The sequence below is a fragment of the Manduca sexta genome, chromosome 13 (assembly GCF_014839805.1).
Source record: "Manduca sexta isolate Smith_Timp_Sample1 chromosome 13, JHU_Msex_v1.0, whole genome shotgun sequence".
NCBI lineage: Eukaryota > Metazoa > Arthropoda > Insecta > Lepidoptera > Sphingidae > Manduca > Manduca sexta.
The window spans coordinates 13,064,325-13,084,872 of NC_051127.1; the positions used below are offsets into that span (position 1 = coordinate 13,064,325).

The 20,548-nt window shown below is 37.9% G+C and overlaps 3 protein-coding genes across 3 annotated transcripts in view; 1 reads left to right on the forward strand and 2 right to left on the reverse strand.

Moving 5' to 3' along the window:
• LOC115450221 (probable Rho GTPase-activating protein CG5521) overlaps window positions 1-15,388 on the forward strand; it is a 30,485-nt gene extending 15,097 nt beyond the window's left edge. The window contains 13 exon segments of the mRNA XM_037438159.1: window positions 1,061-1,157; window positions 1,447-1,631; window positions 3,944-4,099; window positions 7,539-7,761; window positions 8,223-8,361; window positions 9,859-9,967; window positions 10,291-10,451; window positions 10,693-10,869; window positions 11,107-11,233; window positions 11,530-11,685; window positions 11,936-12,094; window positions 12,245-12,491; window positions 12,715-15,388. Coding sequence (XP_037294056.1) covers window positions 1,061-1,157; window positions 1,447-1,631; window positions 3,944-4,099; window positions 7,539-7,761; window positions 8,223-8,361; window positions 9,859-9,967; window positions 10,291-10,451; window positions 10,693-10,869; window positions 11,107-11,233; window positions 11,530-11,685; window positions 11,936-12,094; window positions 12,245-12,491; window positions 12,715-12,932 — 2,154 coding nt within the window. The 3' untranslated portion in view covers window positions 12,933-15,388.
• LOC119189162 (larval cuticle protein 65Ag1-like) lies at window positions 2,723-3,740 on the reverse strand. Its single transcript, XM_037438160.1, has 3 exons — window positions 3,657-3,740; window positions 3,414-3,538; window positions 2,723-3,228 (listed from the first exon to the last, which is right to left on the reverse strand). The coding sequence occupies exons 1-3, from the start codon at window positions 3,735-3,737 to the stop codon at window positions 3,030-3,032; spliced, it is 405 nt and encodes a 134-aa protein (XP_037294057.1). The 5' UTR covers window positions 3,738-3,740; the 3' UTR covers window positions 2,723-3,029.
• Window positions 15,389-16,124: 736 nt separating the features above from the next.
• On the reverse strand, window positions 16,125-18,898 carry LOC115450219 (anaphase-promoting complex subunit 2). The gene is given in 1 exon segment (XM_030178217.2): window positions 16,125-18,898. A coding segment is annotated over 1 exon segment (2,340 nt). The 5' UTR covers window positions 18,534-18,898; the 3' UTR covers window positions 16,125-16,193.
• Window positions 18,899-20,548: the final 1,650 nt, after the last annotated feature.

The following is a 20,548-nucleotide window of genomic DNA, read 5'->3' on the forward strand; positions in this document are numbered from 1 at the left end:
CTTTCTTTTATGTGTTCGTTATTATCAGGGCTAGGCGTGTATGAAAAAATATTTTAAAATATGTATATGAGCAAATATTTTAAATAATATATATATTTTCGGGTGGGTTTAGATTCACTATTGCACCCAATTGCGCTGGACTATGGTTTTATGATTTTATCTTCATCTACTTTTTAGGGCAAAACTAAGTTTGTCAAGGCTGCTAGTAATATATAAACAATAAATAATAAAAATATTGATGACAAAATTGTCATCCATATTTTCTTTAAAAAGTGGGATATTTGTATCCGCTCGGATAGCGACCACAATACACAAGTTGTAAAACCCGCCATAGTGGCCTACATAAGTGTATCGCGTTCTAGGATCAGCCGGTGCATATCCGATTTCAAACAGGTTGGCATAATTGTATCAACTGACGAGGGATAATCATCTCTCGTCAGTCAACACTCTACCTAGACCCTACTCCGCTTACCATCAGGTGCAGTGAGGTCACTTTATCGCGCCCGAATAGAAAAAATTTACCTGTAGGTGAACAGGCCATGAGCTAACGATGACACTGTTTTTTTTTTTTGTATTTTGATCATTCTAAACCCATTTTAAATGTTAAAATTAATGTGTTGATTACATTACGCTTTACTAAACTAATATTGAGTAGAATAAAAAATATTTATTGCGAAGGCTAGACATTTGAATAATTTATGTCCAAGGTAGCTATTTTGCACACAATTCATAAGACATTGACATAAAAACGCAAGGAATACGCGTTAAGTGAAAGGCACACACGTTAGTGGCTCATATTATTCTTAGAAAAATATATTTCACTTTCTCTTTGTTTGTCAATATGTGTATGTTAATAAAATTCAAGAATTCAAACACCTTTCACTCAAAACATCCTTATGTTTCCTCCTAACTTTCCCAGAGCTCAGCAACAGAAGAAAACACAAAAAAATAATCGACTTTATAATACTATTTTATGTATCTCATTCCGTAATCAATGTTTATTTCATATTTTTTTAATTCAATGATCAAAGATATGATTGACATAATGTCTAATTTTCAGATGAAAAACAAGAACTTGGCAAAAGTAGTGAGCGACTGCATACTGGTCCTAGCCGACTACACAGACCGCATAATAGAGATGTACCCTGGACTCGCTGGTACGATTTTTTTTTAGCAGTCAATTAAAAACATAGTTAAACCGCTTTAAATATTGTATCCACTCGTTATAGTAAATCTTTTATATACACCCTAAGTTTCAAAAAGGTTTTTTATAACCATGTCTTAAACAACACCCAATACGAATTCATGGAATTATTATCTCGATTTAAATAAAAAATTGTATTCTTATATAACGTAGTACTTTGTAATTAATTTATTAATACGATCAGGTACAATAAGTATAATTTTATTTCTCCTACTTCTATAACTTCCTCCCATTTCCACCAGGTAAAATAATAAAGTGGATATGCGCGTGCCTGGTGCAAATATCTCCGAACAGCAGCCGCGACTCCGTGAAGCCGCTGGCCGGCTCGCTGCTGCTGTGCCTCGCCGAGTTCGCGGTGCGCTGCGGGCCCGCCTACCTCATGCACGAGAAGGACGGCGACCAGACCTTATTGCTGATGATATTTAAGGTGTGCTATTGTTGATTATGATTTCTTATGTTTACGCGAATGTTACACATTGAAATTAAACTACTTTTCGGATTCTATCGTGGTTTTTTATATTTAAGTTTTCCCCCGACGTTTCGAAGACTTTGCAGCCTTCATGGTCACGGGGGGGACTATCTATAGAATCCGAAAAGTAGTTTAATTTCAATGTTGTTCCATTTTCTATACGTTCATAGCAAATTGTAGTTTGCTGTGCCTCACACTCTCCTCAGCACCCCATGTAACTTTTTATATAGAAAATAATGTTTCCTCTAAACTTGAAACTATTAGAAACAGGATATTGAACCGTTCATTAGTCTCTTCTCTCTGCTCGGTTTGACACTCACCGATTAATAAATATTAAAAACATCTGTTTCTATACCTTGTAGATAACGGTACTAAATTATGGGCCTTTTTCACAATTTCAGAGAAATGTTATTCTTACATATACGTATAAGGCGACCAGATACATGTCAGATTCAAATCTAATCTCCGATATAAATACTAATAAAATGACTACTATCTGCAACAGCTGTTTAGTACTGTTAAAAAAAATACTTTAAGTTTGTGGAACAGGCCCTCCATAAAATGAGAACATCTCACAGAAGTACTATGGCTGTTATTTAAAAAAAAACGTTTTTTTCTGTATGATGCCGGTGACTTGTCTTCGAATTAATAGGCAGTAAAGTTTTGTTCTATTTTAATGAATATCAATGTTTTGGACGTTCAAAAATCTCTTTTTGGAAGTCTGAGAACTGATGCAAGTTGTCCCCAGATTTCCTCAGTTCTTTGTGGTTATTAGAATACGGATTATTTAACGGAATGTGAATGTCAAGTGGTTCGATAAATATTTGTTTATCACTTCAAGAGTGATTCATTCAACGGCACTCACCGCGGATAACGGAAATATTAGTTTTGTTTAACTTTAATGTTATTATTGAAATATAGTTTTTAATGGTTACGTATTTTGCTGTAAACCTATATTTCGATATTTAGAAGACAAATCTGCGTAACTATTTTTTGTTATAAATAAAATAGGTATAGGATTCAGAATTCGAAAAATTAATAGAAAAAAATCAATCAATAAAAAAATATATTTGCAACAAATACATAATATAAAAAAATAGAAACATACAAACAGTGACTTTGTGTAGTAAAACCTACACTTTTAAGCATCAATGCAGAGATGGTAAAAATCCAAGATGAAGTTTGTTCCAAGGGTTTGGCACAAATATCTTCCCCGAGTTGATTTTGGTCGAAATATCCCATGCAAATTAATATTGGATGAAATATCTCGCCCAAATTAGTGTTGGACGTAATATATCGTCCATGTTAATGTGGGACGAAATATTTCGTCCAAATTGTTGCTACAAGATGACCGCATTACTGTTGTGCACCGGGGTGCTCAACGTGCTCCTGGGGTTGGAAACCGTGCTCGTCAGCGGTGAAGGTGACGGTGTAGACGAGCCCGTCGGTGCCGACGTATTTGTAGCTACCGTTCACCTCGATCGCCTTGTGGTTGTCGCCGAAGTCTTTCAGCGTGCCTGTCTCCTGGCGCGCTGTGCCGTCACTTGTCTCGAAACTGCAAAGAGATTGTGTTGTAAAATTTGTTCGATATCTTTTTTTTTTGGTGTTGGGTTATAATTCAGTCCATAGCTCCAATATTCCACAATTTTTGGTAAAATCTTACGAACATCAAATATTTTAGAGATGCCATAATACAATTAAAAGCCATAGCATAATTTATAAAAGCTCTTAAATACTCACTCGAAGTTGTAGCCCTCGGGGTTGACGTCTGAATCCTGCTTGAGGATGTAGACTTCGTGCTGGGGTGGTTGTTGCTGCTGGGGCGCGGCGAGGGCGACGGCCACCATGGCGAGAGCGACGAGTACCTGAACAATATTATTAGGATATATTTTATTTTAGTTAAATTTCTAGCCAGTTTAATATCAAATATATTATTAATTTAAAAATATTATATTTTTTTTTATTAAAGTATTTTTTACTCACGATTTTCTGCATTATGCTTTTGCGTGGGGTTTGTAGGTAGGTGACTACTGCGCTGGGGTCAGCTGTTGAGTGTACCGACATCGGGGCGTGCGGCCGTTTTAAATGCAAACACTAATTGGTGACAACACTACGATGTGCGTCGGTGTAATGAGGTGCTAATGAAAAGAGAGAACACGCGTCCCACTAAACCGAAATTCGGCTTCGCAGTTACATAAGGCATTGTTTGTTCTATTGCAAATACGATCTTGTTAGCATTACCGAAACGTTTTGAACTGTGACCTTTCCAGGTTTTACATGCGGTGATGAAAGGCACGAATGGCGCTGACATTGAGGGGCTTTCGCTGCCCGTTGACGAGGACTTCGATCCCAATACTCAGCTGGATAATCTGGGGCCAAAGACTTCGCCGGCGTCCACTATCGATGTCAAGCTGTGGGCTCAGACGGTGAGTTACATTTATGAGCGATTCTAATGACGAGTAAATATTACAATTTCTAAAAAAAAAATCGTTGATAAATTAGTATAACTTTCAATTAGGATATGAAACAGCTCAACCTGCATAAAGTTTAGCTAATATTGATGACTCATAAACAGCGTTGCCTGCATCGCTGATCGTCCATTTCCTACTCTAAGACCATAGCATTAAAGATACTTGTGAAGCAAGTAAAATTATTAGACTCTGTTCAATATAACCTTACAGCAAAAAACGTGAGATTTTGTCATAATAAAATTTTGAATTAACAACCTTTACTGAAAGTTACTGGTTGTAGTTGTAAAGTGCTATCTTGCTTCTAGGTATACGGCAAGTTTATTGTCACAATAGTGGACCGAGATGTTATAAAATATGTTTTATATTATGTAAATAGATTGTCTATTTATTTTGGCGTATTTTTATGGTATATGTATTAATTATTTAATTAAGTAAGTAAATTATTGCCGCGTTAGCAAGTTGGCGTGGCGCATCGATTTTATCCAATAATCAGTTTTTATATTCAGTGCGTCTAGAGACCGGATCGACGGCTAACGCGTACTCATTATCATTTATCACATAGGTTTAGCAAATCTATACTATTATATAAAGCTGAAGAGTTTGTTTGTTTGTTTGTTTGAACGCGCTAATCTCAGGAACTACCGGGTCAAACTGAAAAATTCTTTTTGTGTTGGATAGCCCTTTGTTCGTGGAGTGCTATAGGCTACATATCATCACGCTATACTCAAAAGGAGCGGAGCAGTAATGGCTAATCTCAGGAACTACCAGTTTGAATTGAAAAATTATTTTTGTATTGGATAGCCCTTTGTTCCTGAAGTGCTATAGGCTATGTATTATCACGCTGTGACCAATAGGAGCGGAGCAGTAATAGCTAATCTCAGGAACTACCGGTTTGAACTGAAAAAATATTTTTGTGTTGGATAGCCCTTTTTTCGTAGAGTGCTATAGGCTATATATCATCACTCTATGACCAATAGGAGCGGAGCAGTAATGAAACATGTTGCAAAACGGGGAAAATTTATTAGTTTTGAGAGCTTCCGTTGCGTGCACTGCGTAAACGGTTAAAATTATGCATCAATAATGTATGACGGGACCGTTCCTCTTAAAAAGTTCTACAAAAATATATTATAGAACAAAGTCCCCCGCTGCATCTGTCTGTCTGAACGTGTTAAAATCAAAAACTACCCAACGTATTAAGATGAAATTTGGTATGGAGACAGTTTGAGACAATGGGAAGGACATAGGCTCCCGGGAAAATATATAGCGTGACTTTTATAACAGAAATCTTTAGCCCGAAAAACTTTATAATGCAGGCGGAGCCGCGGGCAAAAGCTAGTAGCAAATAAAGGTGTCTATTATCAAAAACAATCTATCATTACTATCAATAAGAGATGTCCCGTACGTGCATTATGCAATTTATATTTCTTGTATGTAGTTAAATAATTAACATACAGTAGCAGTTAAAAACCTTGTGAGATGTGTCACCAATCCATATGAAGTATATGTAAATACTACAGTTATTTTGCTCATTGAATATTTGCTAGTATTTTTTACTTGTGCAATTTTAACTAAGTTGAAGTAAATTTGTAGATAACCATTGTTTTTATCGTGATTTCCGTTTGGTTCCCTAGACCTGCAGTCATCTCACTAAACTCAACAATGTTCTTGCGGTAATTAATTCCTGCAAACGTTTGATAGTGTTTCTTTTTTGGACGTTGTGAGGATGTTTGTAATAACAAATAGGCACCTATTTGATATTAAAAGTAGAAAAAATTACCCTACAACATTTGATGGTAAACAAAGTGGGGTGAATATAGACAGTCGGCAGACGAGAGTTAATTATCACTCGCTAATCAAAACAATTATACCGGCCTTATAGTTTTATAAAACTTTTTAAAATTGAAAAAAATATTTTATAAATATTATATACAGCCTGATGAGGCAAATACCTAGTCTTGCCATAAATATTGTAATAAAGAAAAAAGAAAATTGTTAACTGCAAATAACATTTATTACTTTTACAGTGTGTCAGTTTAATACATAAATATAAAACAATTAAAAATATAAAAAGCTTATTCGAAGTGGTCTCCATTGGCTGCAATACAGTCCTTTAAACGATGAGGCCAGTTATCAATAGAAGCACGCACTCTTTCCATGGGAAAATTCTTCACTGCCAATCGTATAGATTGTTTTAGGGACTCAAATTATCATGGCGTTTAGAGCAAGCTGTACTCTCTAAAACTGACCACAAATCATAATCCAGCGGATTAAGATCGGGACTAGACGACGGCCAGTCTTCAGCTCTGATGAAGTCCGAAACGTTCGATTCCAACCAAGACTGCGTGGACCGAGCTTTATGACCCGGCGCCGAGTCTTGCTGGAAGGACCATACTTGGTTATTGAACATGGTGATGTTAAGGGGCTTAACTACCTTCTCAAGAATGGTATCTTGATACACTTGTGCCGATGTTTTGATACCTTTTCACAAAAATATGGCTCAGTCACTCCTTCATAGCTAACACCCCACCAAACCATCACTGAAGTCGGATAATGTCCACGTTGCACTCTGTCGACTAATTGGGAAGCTTCCTTAGAGCTTTGAGCATAAATACGGTCATTTTGTTTGTTAAAATGTTGCTCAATTGTAAAAATTTTCTCATCCGTAAACAAAATTTTTCTGTGACCTCCCTTTGCGTACCGCTTCAGTAGTTGTTTCGATTTTACCACCCTATTCTTCTTTAAATTATCAGTTAAGAAATGGCCAGTGCGTCTCTTATAGGCTGCAAGTCCTAAGTCATCTTTTAAAATACGCGACATGGTTCTAGGTGCTATCTTCATTTCCCGAGATAAAATCTTTTGCTTTCGGACAGGATTTCTTCGAATTCTTTCCCTTACTGCTTTGACCACCTTTTTCGTACGAACACTACGTGGACGGCCAGATCTTTTCTGTCACAAACAGAGGAGGTCTCATTGTACCTATTAATAGCCCGGTACACAAACATTTTACTAATACCAAGTGTATGGAGAGTTTTAAAAATTGCATTTGGCTCCATACCTACTTTGTGTAATGCTATCACAGCGATTCGGTTCTCTTTATCACCCCACACCATTTTAATATCGCAAAATATTTTACAATGTATTGGCGCCAAAATGAGAAAACACAATGAACAATCGTATAAAAATGACAGATTCGAAATTCAAATGTAATATTTTTTTATAATTAAGTGTAACAGTATTTATGGCCAGACTAAGTAAAAACATGATTTTGAGACGACGCTTTTGCCTTTTCGTTTTAATATTAATGTTGTTGGCACAAGGACTAAGTTGTATATTCTCCCACAAGCAGGGCATGGTATATATGTATAATTGTGTGTGTGTGTGTGTGTGTGTTCAGATCTGCACGCAGCTGGTGCTGTTCCTGGGCCACTGGCCGCTGTGGAGCGGGTGCCAGCTGTCGTGCCTGGTGTGCGAGCAGCACGACAGCCCGGCGCTGGGCGGCGAGCTGGGCCCGGCGGTGCTGGGCGCGCCGCACGTGCAGCTCATGCGCCTCAGCGACGCCACGCTCGCCTCGCTCGTCGACCTGCCGGCGCTGCACCTGCCGGCCGCCACCACGCCGGGTCCGTACTTAATGCTGGGCTTAGACTCTCAAAACCCGCCAGCGAAGATATAAACCACTCTGCTATAACTTTCCTCGTAATATCCTACTAATATCACAAATGCAAAAGTTTGTGAAGATCGATGTATGTATGTTTGTTCTTCTTTCACGAAAAAAATACTGAACGGATTGGGATGAAAATTTACAGTAATATTTTTTATACATCAGAATAACACATAGGCTACTATAGGCTATTTATAATGATTTTGTGTAATTTGGTCAAAATATAATGATGCATATCAAGTAAGTCGGAAAAAAATTATCGCGGAAAACTCCTTCATGCGGGCGAAGCCGCAAACGAGCGAAAGTAAGTTATACATATTTGTTCTTTTTTTTATAAGTCTAAAATGCAATAGAAATTTAGCTCAAGTAAGTATATAATTATTCGTATCTTTATTCAAACTTAATACATTTTACATACAGGTTTGTCGACATCCGACCGGCAAGTGCGTGTGTTACTGCGCGACATCGCTGGCAAGGCTTGTTGGGACGCATCCGCCCTTTACTACGACCCTTCTGTGGGCTCGCTCGAACCTCTTGAACCACTACCTTTGCCTGACAGGTAATTAAAAAAAACAATTTCGTTGCCTAGTACTCATTGCTAGTTCCGACCTTAACAATTTAAACGCCTCGAGTCTTTCTTTCTTTGTCTCCCTTTTCGACAACCCCTTTGTTTACGTGACGAATATTACATTAATTATCTATACTATTATATAAAGCTGAAGAGTTTGTTTGTTTGTTTGTTTGTTTGTTTGTTTGTTTGTTTGTTTGTTTGTTTGAACGCGCTAATCTCAGGAACTACCAGTCCAAATTGAAAAATTCTTTTTGCGTTGGATAGCCCTTTGTTCGTGGAGTGCTATAGGCAATATATCATCACGCTATACCCAATAGGAGCGGGGCAGTAATGGCTAATCTCAGGAACTACCGGTCCAAACTGAAAAATTCTTTTTGTGTTGGATAGCCCTTTGTTCGTGGAGTGCTATAGGCTATATATCATCACGCTATGACCAATAGGAGCGGAGCAGTAATGACTAATCTCAGGAACTACCGGTTCGAACTGAAAAATTCTGTTGTGTTGGATAGCTCTTTATTAGTGTAGTGCTATAGGCTATATATCATCACGCTATGACCAATAGGAGCGGAGCAGTAATGACTAATCTCAGGAACTACCGGTTCGAACTGAAAAATTCTTTTTGTGTTGGATAGCTCTTTATTAGTGTAGTGCTATAGGCTATATATCATCACGCTATGACCAATAGGAGCGGAGCAGTAATGGCTAATCTCAGGAACTACCGGTTCAAACTGAAAAATATTTTTGTGTTGGATAGTTCTTTGTTCGTGGAGTACTATGGGGTATATATCATCACGCTATGACCAATAAGAGCGGAGCAGTAATGGCTAATCTCAGGAACTATCAGATCGAACTGAAAAAAATATTTTTGTGTTGGATAGCACTTTGTTCCTGGAGTGCTATAGGCTATATATCATCACGCTATGACTAATAGGAGCGGAGCAGTAATGGCTAATCTCAGGAACTACCGTGTTTGAACTGAAATATCTTTTTGTGTTGGATAGCCCTTTGTTCCTGGAGTGCTATAGGCTATATATCATCACGCTATGACCAATCGGAGCGGAGCAGTAATGAAACATGTTGCAAAAACGGGGAAAAATTATTAGTTTTGAGAGCTTCCGTTGCGTGCGCTGCGTAAACGATTAAAGTTATGCAACAATGATGTATGACGGGATTATTCCTCTTAAAAAGTTCTAAAAAAATATATTATAAAACAAAGTCCTCCGCTGCATTTGTCTGCCTGAACGTGTTAAACTCAAAAACTACCCAACGTATTAAGATGAAATTTGGTATGGAGACAGTTTGAGAGGCTCCCGGGAAACTACTACTTTTATAACGGAAAACTTTAGCCTGAAAAACTTTATAACGCGGGCGGAGCCGCGGGCAAAAGCTATTATATATATTTCTATTCGTAAGACCCTCCCTTCCACGTATTAATATTAAAGATATAAGACATTATAGTGAATGTTTCAATGTTGTTTGTTCTAGCACGGACAGTCCTCGGGATGACACATTATCATCATTACCACCGCCGCTGCCACCAGACTTGTTACCAGACTACAAAAACTCTCCCCCAGACAAGCATCAGTTGGACCATGTAAGATGAAACTAATTCATTGCCGTTCTTTGTACTTGGCTTTGCCTTGGACAATCTATATTGTTCTTCTATTTGATCTTCCCATTTCAATATAGAATCGACCCAACACACATTTACCAAAATATTGCACAAACGATTTGCCTTAGTAAAAACGGCCTTGACTTGTTTACATAGAATTTCGTTATCACTAAAACGATTTGCAGACCGCATTTATGCACATTAGTATCCATATGTTACGTCACGTTCTCTTTCGGAAAATTTCACCTTTCGCCACTGTCGTGTTACGTACAGATTAGGTAAAGTTAAAGCACTCTTTTGTGTAGGTATTGGCGTACATCGGCCACACGTCGCCGGAGGTGACGTGCGGGCGGCGGCTGGACGAGCCGGGCGCGTCGCCGCTGCTCGCCGGCGCCGAGGACGAGCTGCTCGCCGCACTCGTCGCGCATCGCAACCACGAGCGCATGTACCTGGCGCAGCGGGACAGGTACCTTTACTGTTTACTGTTCTATGATACATGTTACGGACATAAATTATACTTACCAGCTGAAACATCTTTATTTACTTACTTGAATATTATGTCAATTAGTACATATGTATTATTATTTTAAATGTCGAATTTATTACTTTAGTGGACTCATTTATAAATGGTGACCATAATTCTTCCTTAATTTGATTTTTATTTTTCATTTGAGATGTGTATAGTGAACAGTGTAATGTTGTCCCAGCTGCGAGGAGCCGGAGGTGTGCGAGGTGGTGCCGGAGGGCGGCGCGCGTCCGTTCGCGGTGTGCCGACTACTGCTGGCACAACTGGGCACGCTGGCGCCGGCGCGCCGCACGCATGCGCACCTGCTGCGCCGCACCGACCGCCTGCTGCGCGAGCTCAGGAACCTCGACGCGCAGAGGTAGCACAACAATATAACCACTTGGAGACTGGACAAACCGAATCAAAATTATTATGATGTTTTTGAACCTAGTGTCATGTTCCACCTTCCTACTTCGCCTTACTAATACTCCGCACCGCTAGTTCTTGCGCTACTACTCAATTAAACCTTTGAGTCTTATGTCCATTATTACCTCTATACATTAGTATGATATTCATAGTTTCAAATTAAATAACGTTTGTATATATATTGTTTCAGATGTCGCGAGACTCACAAAGTGGCCGTCATATACGTGGGCAAGGGACAGGAGACTCGCAACGAAATCTTATCGAACCGCTGCGGGAGTCCAGCATATGAATCGTTCTTGGCTGCTCTTGCGTGGGAGGTGCGATTTTTTTCGAAACAATTTCGATTTAAGCCCCGTAATGTTTAGTGGTCACACTGGCTATATTGCATAAGCCGAAAAATAACAATGTTTTTTCGCTATGAAAACTATACGTAGCGGTATCATTGGTTCCTGTCGCAACATGATTGTAACACTCGGTTTAAACCGCGCACGCCTGTCTTCGCCACGAGCAATATTTTGTCTAAATGGCTGAAACGATAAGCGGTAAATCCCTAAACTGTAGTATATATACGAACACATCATATATACTCAGTGTATGTTGTATCTGTACGTAGGTGGAGCTGGAGAGCCACGTGGGGTTCGCGGGCGGGCTGCGCGGCGGCGGAGGGGGCGGCGTGTCGGCGCCCTACCTCGCCACGCTCACGCTCGAGGCGCTGTTCCACGTCGCCACGCGCATGCCCGCAGACTCGCCCGACGCCATACTTAACAAGGTACTTACGTTTTATATGAGAACGCATGTCCACTATCTTATCTCCTGAAAAAAATATTGAAGACTGAAAAATTTATAAGAATCAATGCATATTGGGCGGCGAAATTGTTTTTATTTTAATTTTCCGCTTTAGATAAAATTCTAAGCATTGTGTGTTTATGTACCATAAGTATTGGACTATTCTAACTATAATGCTAATTATTCTATCTATTTTGTACGATTAGTAATATAATTTCTTTATGACACTGCAGACTCGACACCTGGGCAACGACGAGGTGCACGTTGTGTGGAGCGAGCACTGGCGACCGTACAAGCGCGACACGCTGCCCACGCAGTTCTGCGACGTGCTGATCGTCCTGTACCCGCTGGCCGGAGGTCTGCTGCGCTGCACCGTCTCCAGGAAACCAGATGTTCGTACTTCATCCAGCAGTTCCTATCTAAATAGCCCCTAGGGGTTGCATACTTTGCTGTATAATTATCGTTGTGGAGCTTAATATATACAGATGACATAGTGTTCCAACCAGGTTATTGATGTTAATATTATGATGACTGTGTGTTAGGTGGCGGTGTTCGGTCCGCTGTGGGAGGAGTGCATCATCCACGTGAGTTGCTGCGCGGCGCTGGTGCGCGGCGCGGCGTTCGCGGGCGGGCGGGCCGTGCGCGCCACCATGCCGCTCTACCAGCACGCCTACAGCGAGCGCGCGCGCAGTCTCGACGCGCTCGTGCACCACCACACCCAGCCCACCACCTTCGAGCAGTTCGTCGAGCGCATCCGCGAGCCCGTGCCGCAACACGCGCCCAACACCGGTCAGAACGCACTGCCGCCCGCTTATTAACACCTACACCCCGCTACCGCTTCCTGGTTTGTTTATTTTATTATGAACGAGGCACTCGAAATTATTGCTTTATACTAATTTTATATATTTTGATACGCTGTGGACCGGTGAGACGTTCTATATTTTTTTTTTTTTTTTTGCAATGTAAAACTTATCGGTTTTTGTAATGATGGTAACTAATTTCCGTAATATAGAAACCGGAGGAGGCGGCGGCAGCGGCAGCGGGCGACTGGCGGCGGCGCTGCTGGATGCGGGCGCGAGTGCGTGGGGCGGCGCCGTGGAAACTCACAGCGTGTCGCCGCGGCCGGTGAAGCGGCTGGGCCCGTTCAAGCGCCTGCCGCACGTGCCGGGCGCGCCGCACACCGCGCCACTGCCCTCCGACCCCGCGCCCTCGCTGCGCCGCAACCGGTGAGCTGGCGCGAATGTACCGACATCCATACAAAGCGACGCCTTTTCAAGCTTCTCATTGTATACTGATGACTGATGACTGATATAAATGCGTTGTCGTCCGCGTTTGCATCAATTTTTATCATATCCAAAAGTATTAAATTTAAAATTTTAATTCACATTACTTAGAGGCTCAAATTTAACTGTAATTTGTCAATCAAACTATTTATTTAATCCAACAAAATGTAAACAAAAAGCGACAACAAATTATACGAGACTAATTCGTACTTTTTAAGGATCATGAATGGTGCATATTCGCGTGTAAGCTACTTGGTGACAGAAATAGTACTGTGTCGAGTACTATAGGCATGAGATGTTGTTTTGTATCTCTGTATAACTAATGATGGCATCATAGAATAAATCAAGAATGTACTTAAATCTGGTGCCAACGTCATCATCGATAAAGTTAATGTAAAAGAAAATTACGTTACGGAATCGACGTGATTATCATAGAATTGTTTAACGCGATTCCAATATGGCAGGTGCTTTCATGTTAGTTGAATTAATAAGTTTATAAAAAATAGGCTTACTTATTTGTTCAATTATTACACAAGTATGAAAAAATAAAAATCCATTCCCAATATCATTTATGGAAAATAATGGATCATGCATTATTGAAGCCGACTCCGGTCTCTGAAGTTGATTATTCGATATCGATGTAAGTATTGATATGTTTATCGATAATCATATGAATATCGATTTGAGAATCGAGGAACTAGATGACTTTTTGATTCGTCCATTGAGAGATTATAGAACTACTGCGGACTTAATGAAATTTTGATGTACTTAAATATTTTGTAAGCTTTTTAAATATCTGTAGTATTGTGCATTTAAAATGCAATGTTTGTGTTTGTAAAATAGTCTTAGGGGATTATGAATAAACCATGGACACCATTTGGCGAACTGTGTTTTTACATTAATTTATTAGCAAATCGCTCCAGAGTTAAGTTTTCTGGTGCGACAGATAGCTTTCACATTGAAATTGTCTAATTGAACATGACTTGAATTGGGCAAACATCAAACATTGCATTAATGTTTTCTGTACATATGTAAACTAGTAGAGCTTTAACTGTTGTAGGTTTTGTTTATAATATTATTTATTTGCATATGAGATTGATAATATAACATATACTACCTACTTCTAATTTAAAAAATAAACATTTATAAAACGTAATATTCGCGATAACTCGATATGGTCGCTCCGAATCTCACGGCCTAGAATATAAGGCCTAATTTCTTAAAACAATTATAAATACAATTTTACGCATCATGGCAGAAGATGTGATGTCCTGGGTACCACTTTCTAATCATGAACATGATTTGCGCGAGTTAGGAAGGTTTTTGTCAGATAGGTCAGCTACGAAAACTGAGTCAGATTTAGCTACATTAGTGAAAAATAGGTGGTGCTCTGTGGGAATAGAACAAAAACAGTAGTAGAAAGATAAAAAAAATATTCGTTTTCAAATTTTTTTTTCAGTAATTTAATTATTTCATTTTTTATTGTTACTATGTACATTTAGTCTATGCATATCAAATAAACAATATATTTTTGTAAATAGCACATGGCCTTACATTTGTGACGAGTTTATATTTCACAACAACAGAATAGTCTGAAATACATGTTTACTTATATTGTTTGCCTCGATTTGAAAAAAGTATAAAAAATTCGGACACAAGAATTAGCGACCATATCGATTTTCGTGTTCTAGGGCATAAATTAAGGTAATTTAAAATTCAGTCAAAACATGTTGGTTTTTATTACATCCGTTTGGCATATTAGTTGTAGTTTTAAACATTTCCATATCCTCTATAAAATTACCACTTTATTTGTGACATCATAATAGCTTTACCCTTTTAGAGTAGGTTTAATTGGCAATTATCTGAAAATTCCACATTCCACAAAGTATTTTCATGTCTTGAAGGTATATATGCTTCTCTATTTGGTTCTGATTACTGAGATTATTAAATATACAAATTGCATTTATGTTACCTGAAATGGTATACTGACAATTGTTGACATCATCCAATGCATTCCATAGTCCATACAAAATATTTTTTGAAGAATCTATATTGTTTCTCAGTATCATATAAGTATCATTGATTTTATTATTATTGTTTTATTAGTAACAAATGCTTATTTCCATTTTTAATTTTAAACAGTATTTTTATAGATATTAAGACTGACACAAGATATGTATTGAAAACACTAAGTATTAAATTGTTATGCATATTACGTTAGTAAACAATGTGGTGGTATTAAATATAATTTTATTTCAACTAATTTATTTCATGTATGTATTTGTTGATGAAACAGAATCTATGTGGTCACATAAGCATATGGTTAGTTATTAACCAGACACTATGTATTGTAACCAAATTTTATATTTAAAACAAGATGAAAATAAAGTTTTGTTAAACTTTTTTAAAGTTTTATTTATACATACATAATCCATATTACTCACCATAGTATCTCAGAAGCTTTTGCCCGCGGCTCCACCCGCGTGATAAAGTTATTCCGGGCGAAAGTTTTATGTTTAAACGTCATGCTCTATATTTTTCCGGGATAGAAAGTTGATAGTGATGTTCCCAGGGTCTTAAACTATCTCCATGCCGAATTTCATCTAAATCCGTCGGGTGGTTTTTGAGTTTAACGCGTCAGACAGGCAGACAGATACAGCGGGGGACTTTGTTTTATATGTTTATTAAGAACTTTTTAAGTAAGAGTAATAAATTTTCCCCGTTTTTGCAACATTTTTTATTGATGCTCAGTTTCTACTGGTCATAGCGTGATGATATATAGCCTATAGCTTTCCTCGATAAATGGGCTATCCAATACTGAAAGAACTTTTCAATTCTAACCGATAGTTCCCGAGATTAGCGCATTCAAACAAACAAACAAAAAAAACTCAGCTTTGCATAATAGTATAGGTATTATAGAATTTAATAGCAAAACCCATTTTTAACCAAACTTATTAAAAGAATATTTTTTTTGTTTGTAACGGGAAAACTGGAATCTAAATAACTTTACTAAAAGGAAGCTACATAGCCCTAGAATGCAATAGATTACTTTTTCTCCTGGACAGGGGGATACAAAAGCTAGTATCATTATAAGTTACAAAGTGTGTCAACCGAAATATAATAACATTAAAACCAAATATCATTTTACAAAATTATAATGCTTACTAGAATACACATACATCTATGAAGCAATTTTTCCCATAACATTTTACCTCAAACCAATAGTTTTAGGTAATTTATACAGGCCACCTTGCAACACCAGCTGATGGGTCCTCACTTTGGTGTCTAGAAACTGTCTCAATTCCTGCAGACTACATTCAGTACCAGGGACTTGTGATGCAAACATCTTCAACATCTGGTGTATGCGGTCCAAAGGCAAAGAGTCCAAGTTTGTCAACATGCCAACAATGTAAGACCAGAATACTTGAAGTTCTCCTTCCGCTGGTCATGAGCCGGAAGCCATGACACTCTCTGTCTCCTCATCTTCACAAATCATCTCTTGAACTTGATTGGCAGAAACATTTGCTTTGTTCTCTGTTTCATCTGCTAAAACAAAATAGTCACTTCCTTTTTCCATGATCAGTCCCATTGTTTGCCAGTAAGTTATTTTCCTTCTTAAAACAGTCACTGGCACTTTCATAACTTGATGCAGTTCTTCAATGGACCACTGGGGCTTATTTTGAAAATGCATTATCAATGTTGCATTGAATGGTGAGACTGTCAAGTCTAGTTTTTTCTCGCCAATCTCTATTTCAATATTAACATTGCCAAGATGTGGTTTCCAACTCAATGTTCTGTTGCCTTTGAGAGCTTCATATGACTTTGTGTATGCTTCTAAATGCCTTTTGATTTCATCTGGTAGTTCCAAATTTTCATCCTTGAAAGGTGGCCAAAATTGTGCAGACAAGATCATAGCATTTGACACAAACTCCTTGTTTAGTTCTTCTATACTGCTATCTTGATGAATCAGAGAGTTTATTCTCTTTGAATCTGATATATCTTTAAGCATAACTTCACAGAAATGCAACTGTGCCTCTCCAAACCTCAATTTTAATAATTCTAAATACCTTATTTCTTTTTCAGTGTTTATAACACTTTGGGCTAAGAGCCGGTCAGCTAACAGAGTTCTGTATTCATTTACAAATAATTCCTTACTGCCATATACATTTACTAGCATGGATATAATATCACTTGTCCTTCTGTCTTTAGGATCAACTTTAGGGTCAGCATCTACTGGGTCTGGATTCCATTCATCCCATGCCTCATCATTGTCTGCATCACCTTCTGGCTCCCCAGTGTACTTTGCTAATTCCTCTGCTAACTCACTACCTGCTCCTTCCTCAGTGAGGCTGCTCACAACACTCCTTACTGTATCCTCCCTATTTCTTAAATAATTACGAACAGGCTTTGTGACAGTTTCAAGTATGACCCCAGAAGGATCTAAATGCCTCAAGGCTCTTATAGTAGATATGTAAGCAGTAAGTATGTCAGGAGTATTGACTCCAGAGTGCAGCAATCTTGTTTCCAAAGCATTTTGCAACTTCTTGCATAAAGTAGATCTTAAGTCAGTTTTGTCTAAACAAAACTTTATATCATCCACAGCAGGTTGGGAATCGGGATACTCAATAATAATATTGAACAGCTGGTCTATTCTTAATTTTGTGTAGCTATGGTATAAAAAGTACCGCAGCTTTTGCTTGAATTTTGATATTGCATTTTGTATATTTTTATCATCTGGAGGTGGTTTGGATGAACCTCCACAGTAAATTCTGGTGAGCCATGACATGACTGTAGTGTCAAGCCAGTTCTCCAAAAAGCCAACATGTGATACGTCAAAAGTACCAGTACATAATTTTTGTATGTGAGATTCTATCCTCAACTGTATAAAGTTAGTCAAGACTTGTCCAGTTAATCTTTCTAGTAACTGCAAATCCATTAGTTTTCTGTTAGTTTCATGGAACACTTTTACAATGTAAGCGCAATTACAATCAGCATACTCATTTCCACAACCAGAACACATTATATCTTCACTCATATCGGAATTTTCATATTCATTATCAAAAACATTAAAAGATATTTTATAAAAATGGTTTATGATAACTTGAAAGTCTAAAGGCAGTTGAGACAGCAATGTAGCTCTAACAAGTTGTTTGAATCCCAGCACAACATCCTTCTCACCATAAATTGGTTTATTATCATTACAACTGTTGTTCAAAATAGTGAGTCGACACATCATTGATGAGAAACTAGAAACTGCTTCATAAAGATCATTGACAGCAGACTTGAACAACTGAAAGCCTCTAACATCTTCATTGACTTTGATGAATTTAGACCAGAACTTCGGCGCGACGTGTTGCCGTAGGTGTTTCTCAATGTGTATCAACACCAGATCGCGAATCTTTATTTGTACACCTAAACCAACAATTATGTGTTGCACTTCATCGTATTCGGCGTTTGTGCAGTCACTGAAGATATTGTCGTTCAGTATAGGAAAAGCGTAAGTAATTTTATTCCAATAAACCTTCAAATCACCTTTTTTGTGAGACATGATTGATTTAATTCCGTGAGCACTAAGATATTTTCCACAATCTCAATTCTTTGCAAATAAATCTTTCTCTTTGCCTAAGATGACGAAGATCATGGTTTACTAAAATTCATTTTCCCGGTCACAGCCTACAGAAGTCAGATAACAAGACTGCATGGAACCAAACAATTAGTACATTATTTTAATAAAAAGAACACTTATTTGTTATACTCAATAAGTATATCATCCTTGATCTTTTTTGTTATAATAATTATGGTAATAATAAACCATATAATGCTCTTTGTAACAATCACAAATAATCGGTTTCCTCAATTTAAAATTGAAGATAAGAAATTGGAAAATAATTTGTGACAGTGACAACAACCTGTTGACATTTGTCAATTGTTATTTGACAGATTATTGCCATAAAAAAAATATATATCCTGAGATTTTTTTACCCTTTTTTATATATTTTTTTCAAAATAATATACGCCAGAGACCAATAAACTACAATATACGGCACAAGAATATGCAAATGCCTCAGAACAAGAACAAGCATAGAAGGAATCTAAATTACCCTCATATACTTATCCTATTTTTTCAAATAGGCCAAAACCGTTGAAAAGAACGAGACAAATATTATGTTGCTAAGGTCGGCTTGCGTACACTTTAAAATAATCAAATGGTTACCTTTGGTCATCTTTATGATGCCGAATTAAAACGCAAATAAAATGTCAAATGTTCCAACTTGCTAGAGTTGGGTAGGACATGACATAAAAAAGAGTTTGTAAGAGTAGCCTCTTTTTAGCATTGAGCCGGTACAACGTCCTACTTCAAATGAGGCGAGGCGTAGTGAGGCTCGGCGCTTCAATGCGTATCTTACAGTATTTTGTAATGTTAACCCTCAAAATATTTCCCTCTCGCTCGCGACTCGAAACGCAGTAATGTAATGTCCATTGTAAAATAACGTCCTACTGTAATTTGTAGCATGCGGTTCTCTACCTCACTGTCCTCGTCCTACAGTTTGTCAGAGACGGAGAATAAGTAACGCGACTGCCGCGACATAAAATTTGAAGTAGTACAATATATAATATTGAGCCACTCTTACATTTTAACGTCATGTACCGGACAAATGTACCGCCTCTTGCATGTCCTACTCAACATTACAACTTGCCAATCTCAAAACAATGTCACAAACGCGCCCACACAATTTAGTTACGTTATACTTCAGCGCGTGCTTTTCAAAAGTGGTTACATGTTGTGTAATATTTTTGTTGTTAATTTTAATAAATACACAGTGCTGTTTCAGTAAAATATAGCCCTAGGAACAAGCAATGACCTGCGTTATTGTGGGGTGTAAATCTCATTCTTCTCGTAAAGAAAATGAAACTGAAATCAGCTTCCATCGGTAAGTAAACAAAAACCTAATATATTTGCTTAAACCCTGAACATAAGTGCAAAAAGTGTTATTAATTATACTTTATTATGCTGTAGTCATATTATAATATGCTGTTGGCCATTCGATCCAGTCATTATTAAGTATTTTTCATTTTTACCAATTTACGTAGTCGTGTTCAATAGTGTTGTGCTGCATATTCTGTCGATAACATAGATATTAGTAAATTGTAGTTTACTATTTTGCATAAATTGCCTTTTACTTTCAATATACGGCGGTGTAGTGGTAAAAGCCATTTGGAAACCGTGCGCGAAGGCTGGGTTTGAGAAAACTATCTGATTTTCATAGTGTGTTTCATACAATGTGTTTCATTGCAGATTCCCCACAGATGATGCTATGAGGATCGTTGCCATAGCTCGTCCCAATTGGCATTGGAAAAAACAGAACCGTGTTTGCTCTAAGCATTTCGACAAAGTTTTATTAACATTGATATAAGTTATTAAACATATGTCACATGAATGATACCGCTGTGTTTTAATTTTACTCTCCCATTTTAGTAGCTTCTGTCAAATCCCACCTCTTGGGTATCTCTTAATGCCTAAGAAAGTCAGAAAAGAACAGAAGGCGTACTGGCTTTCTCCTA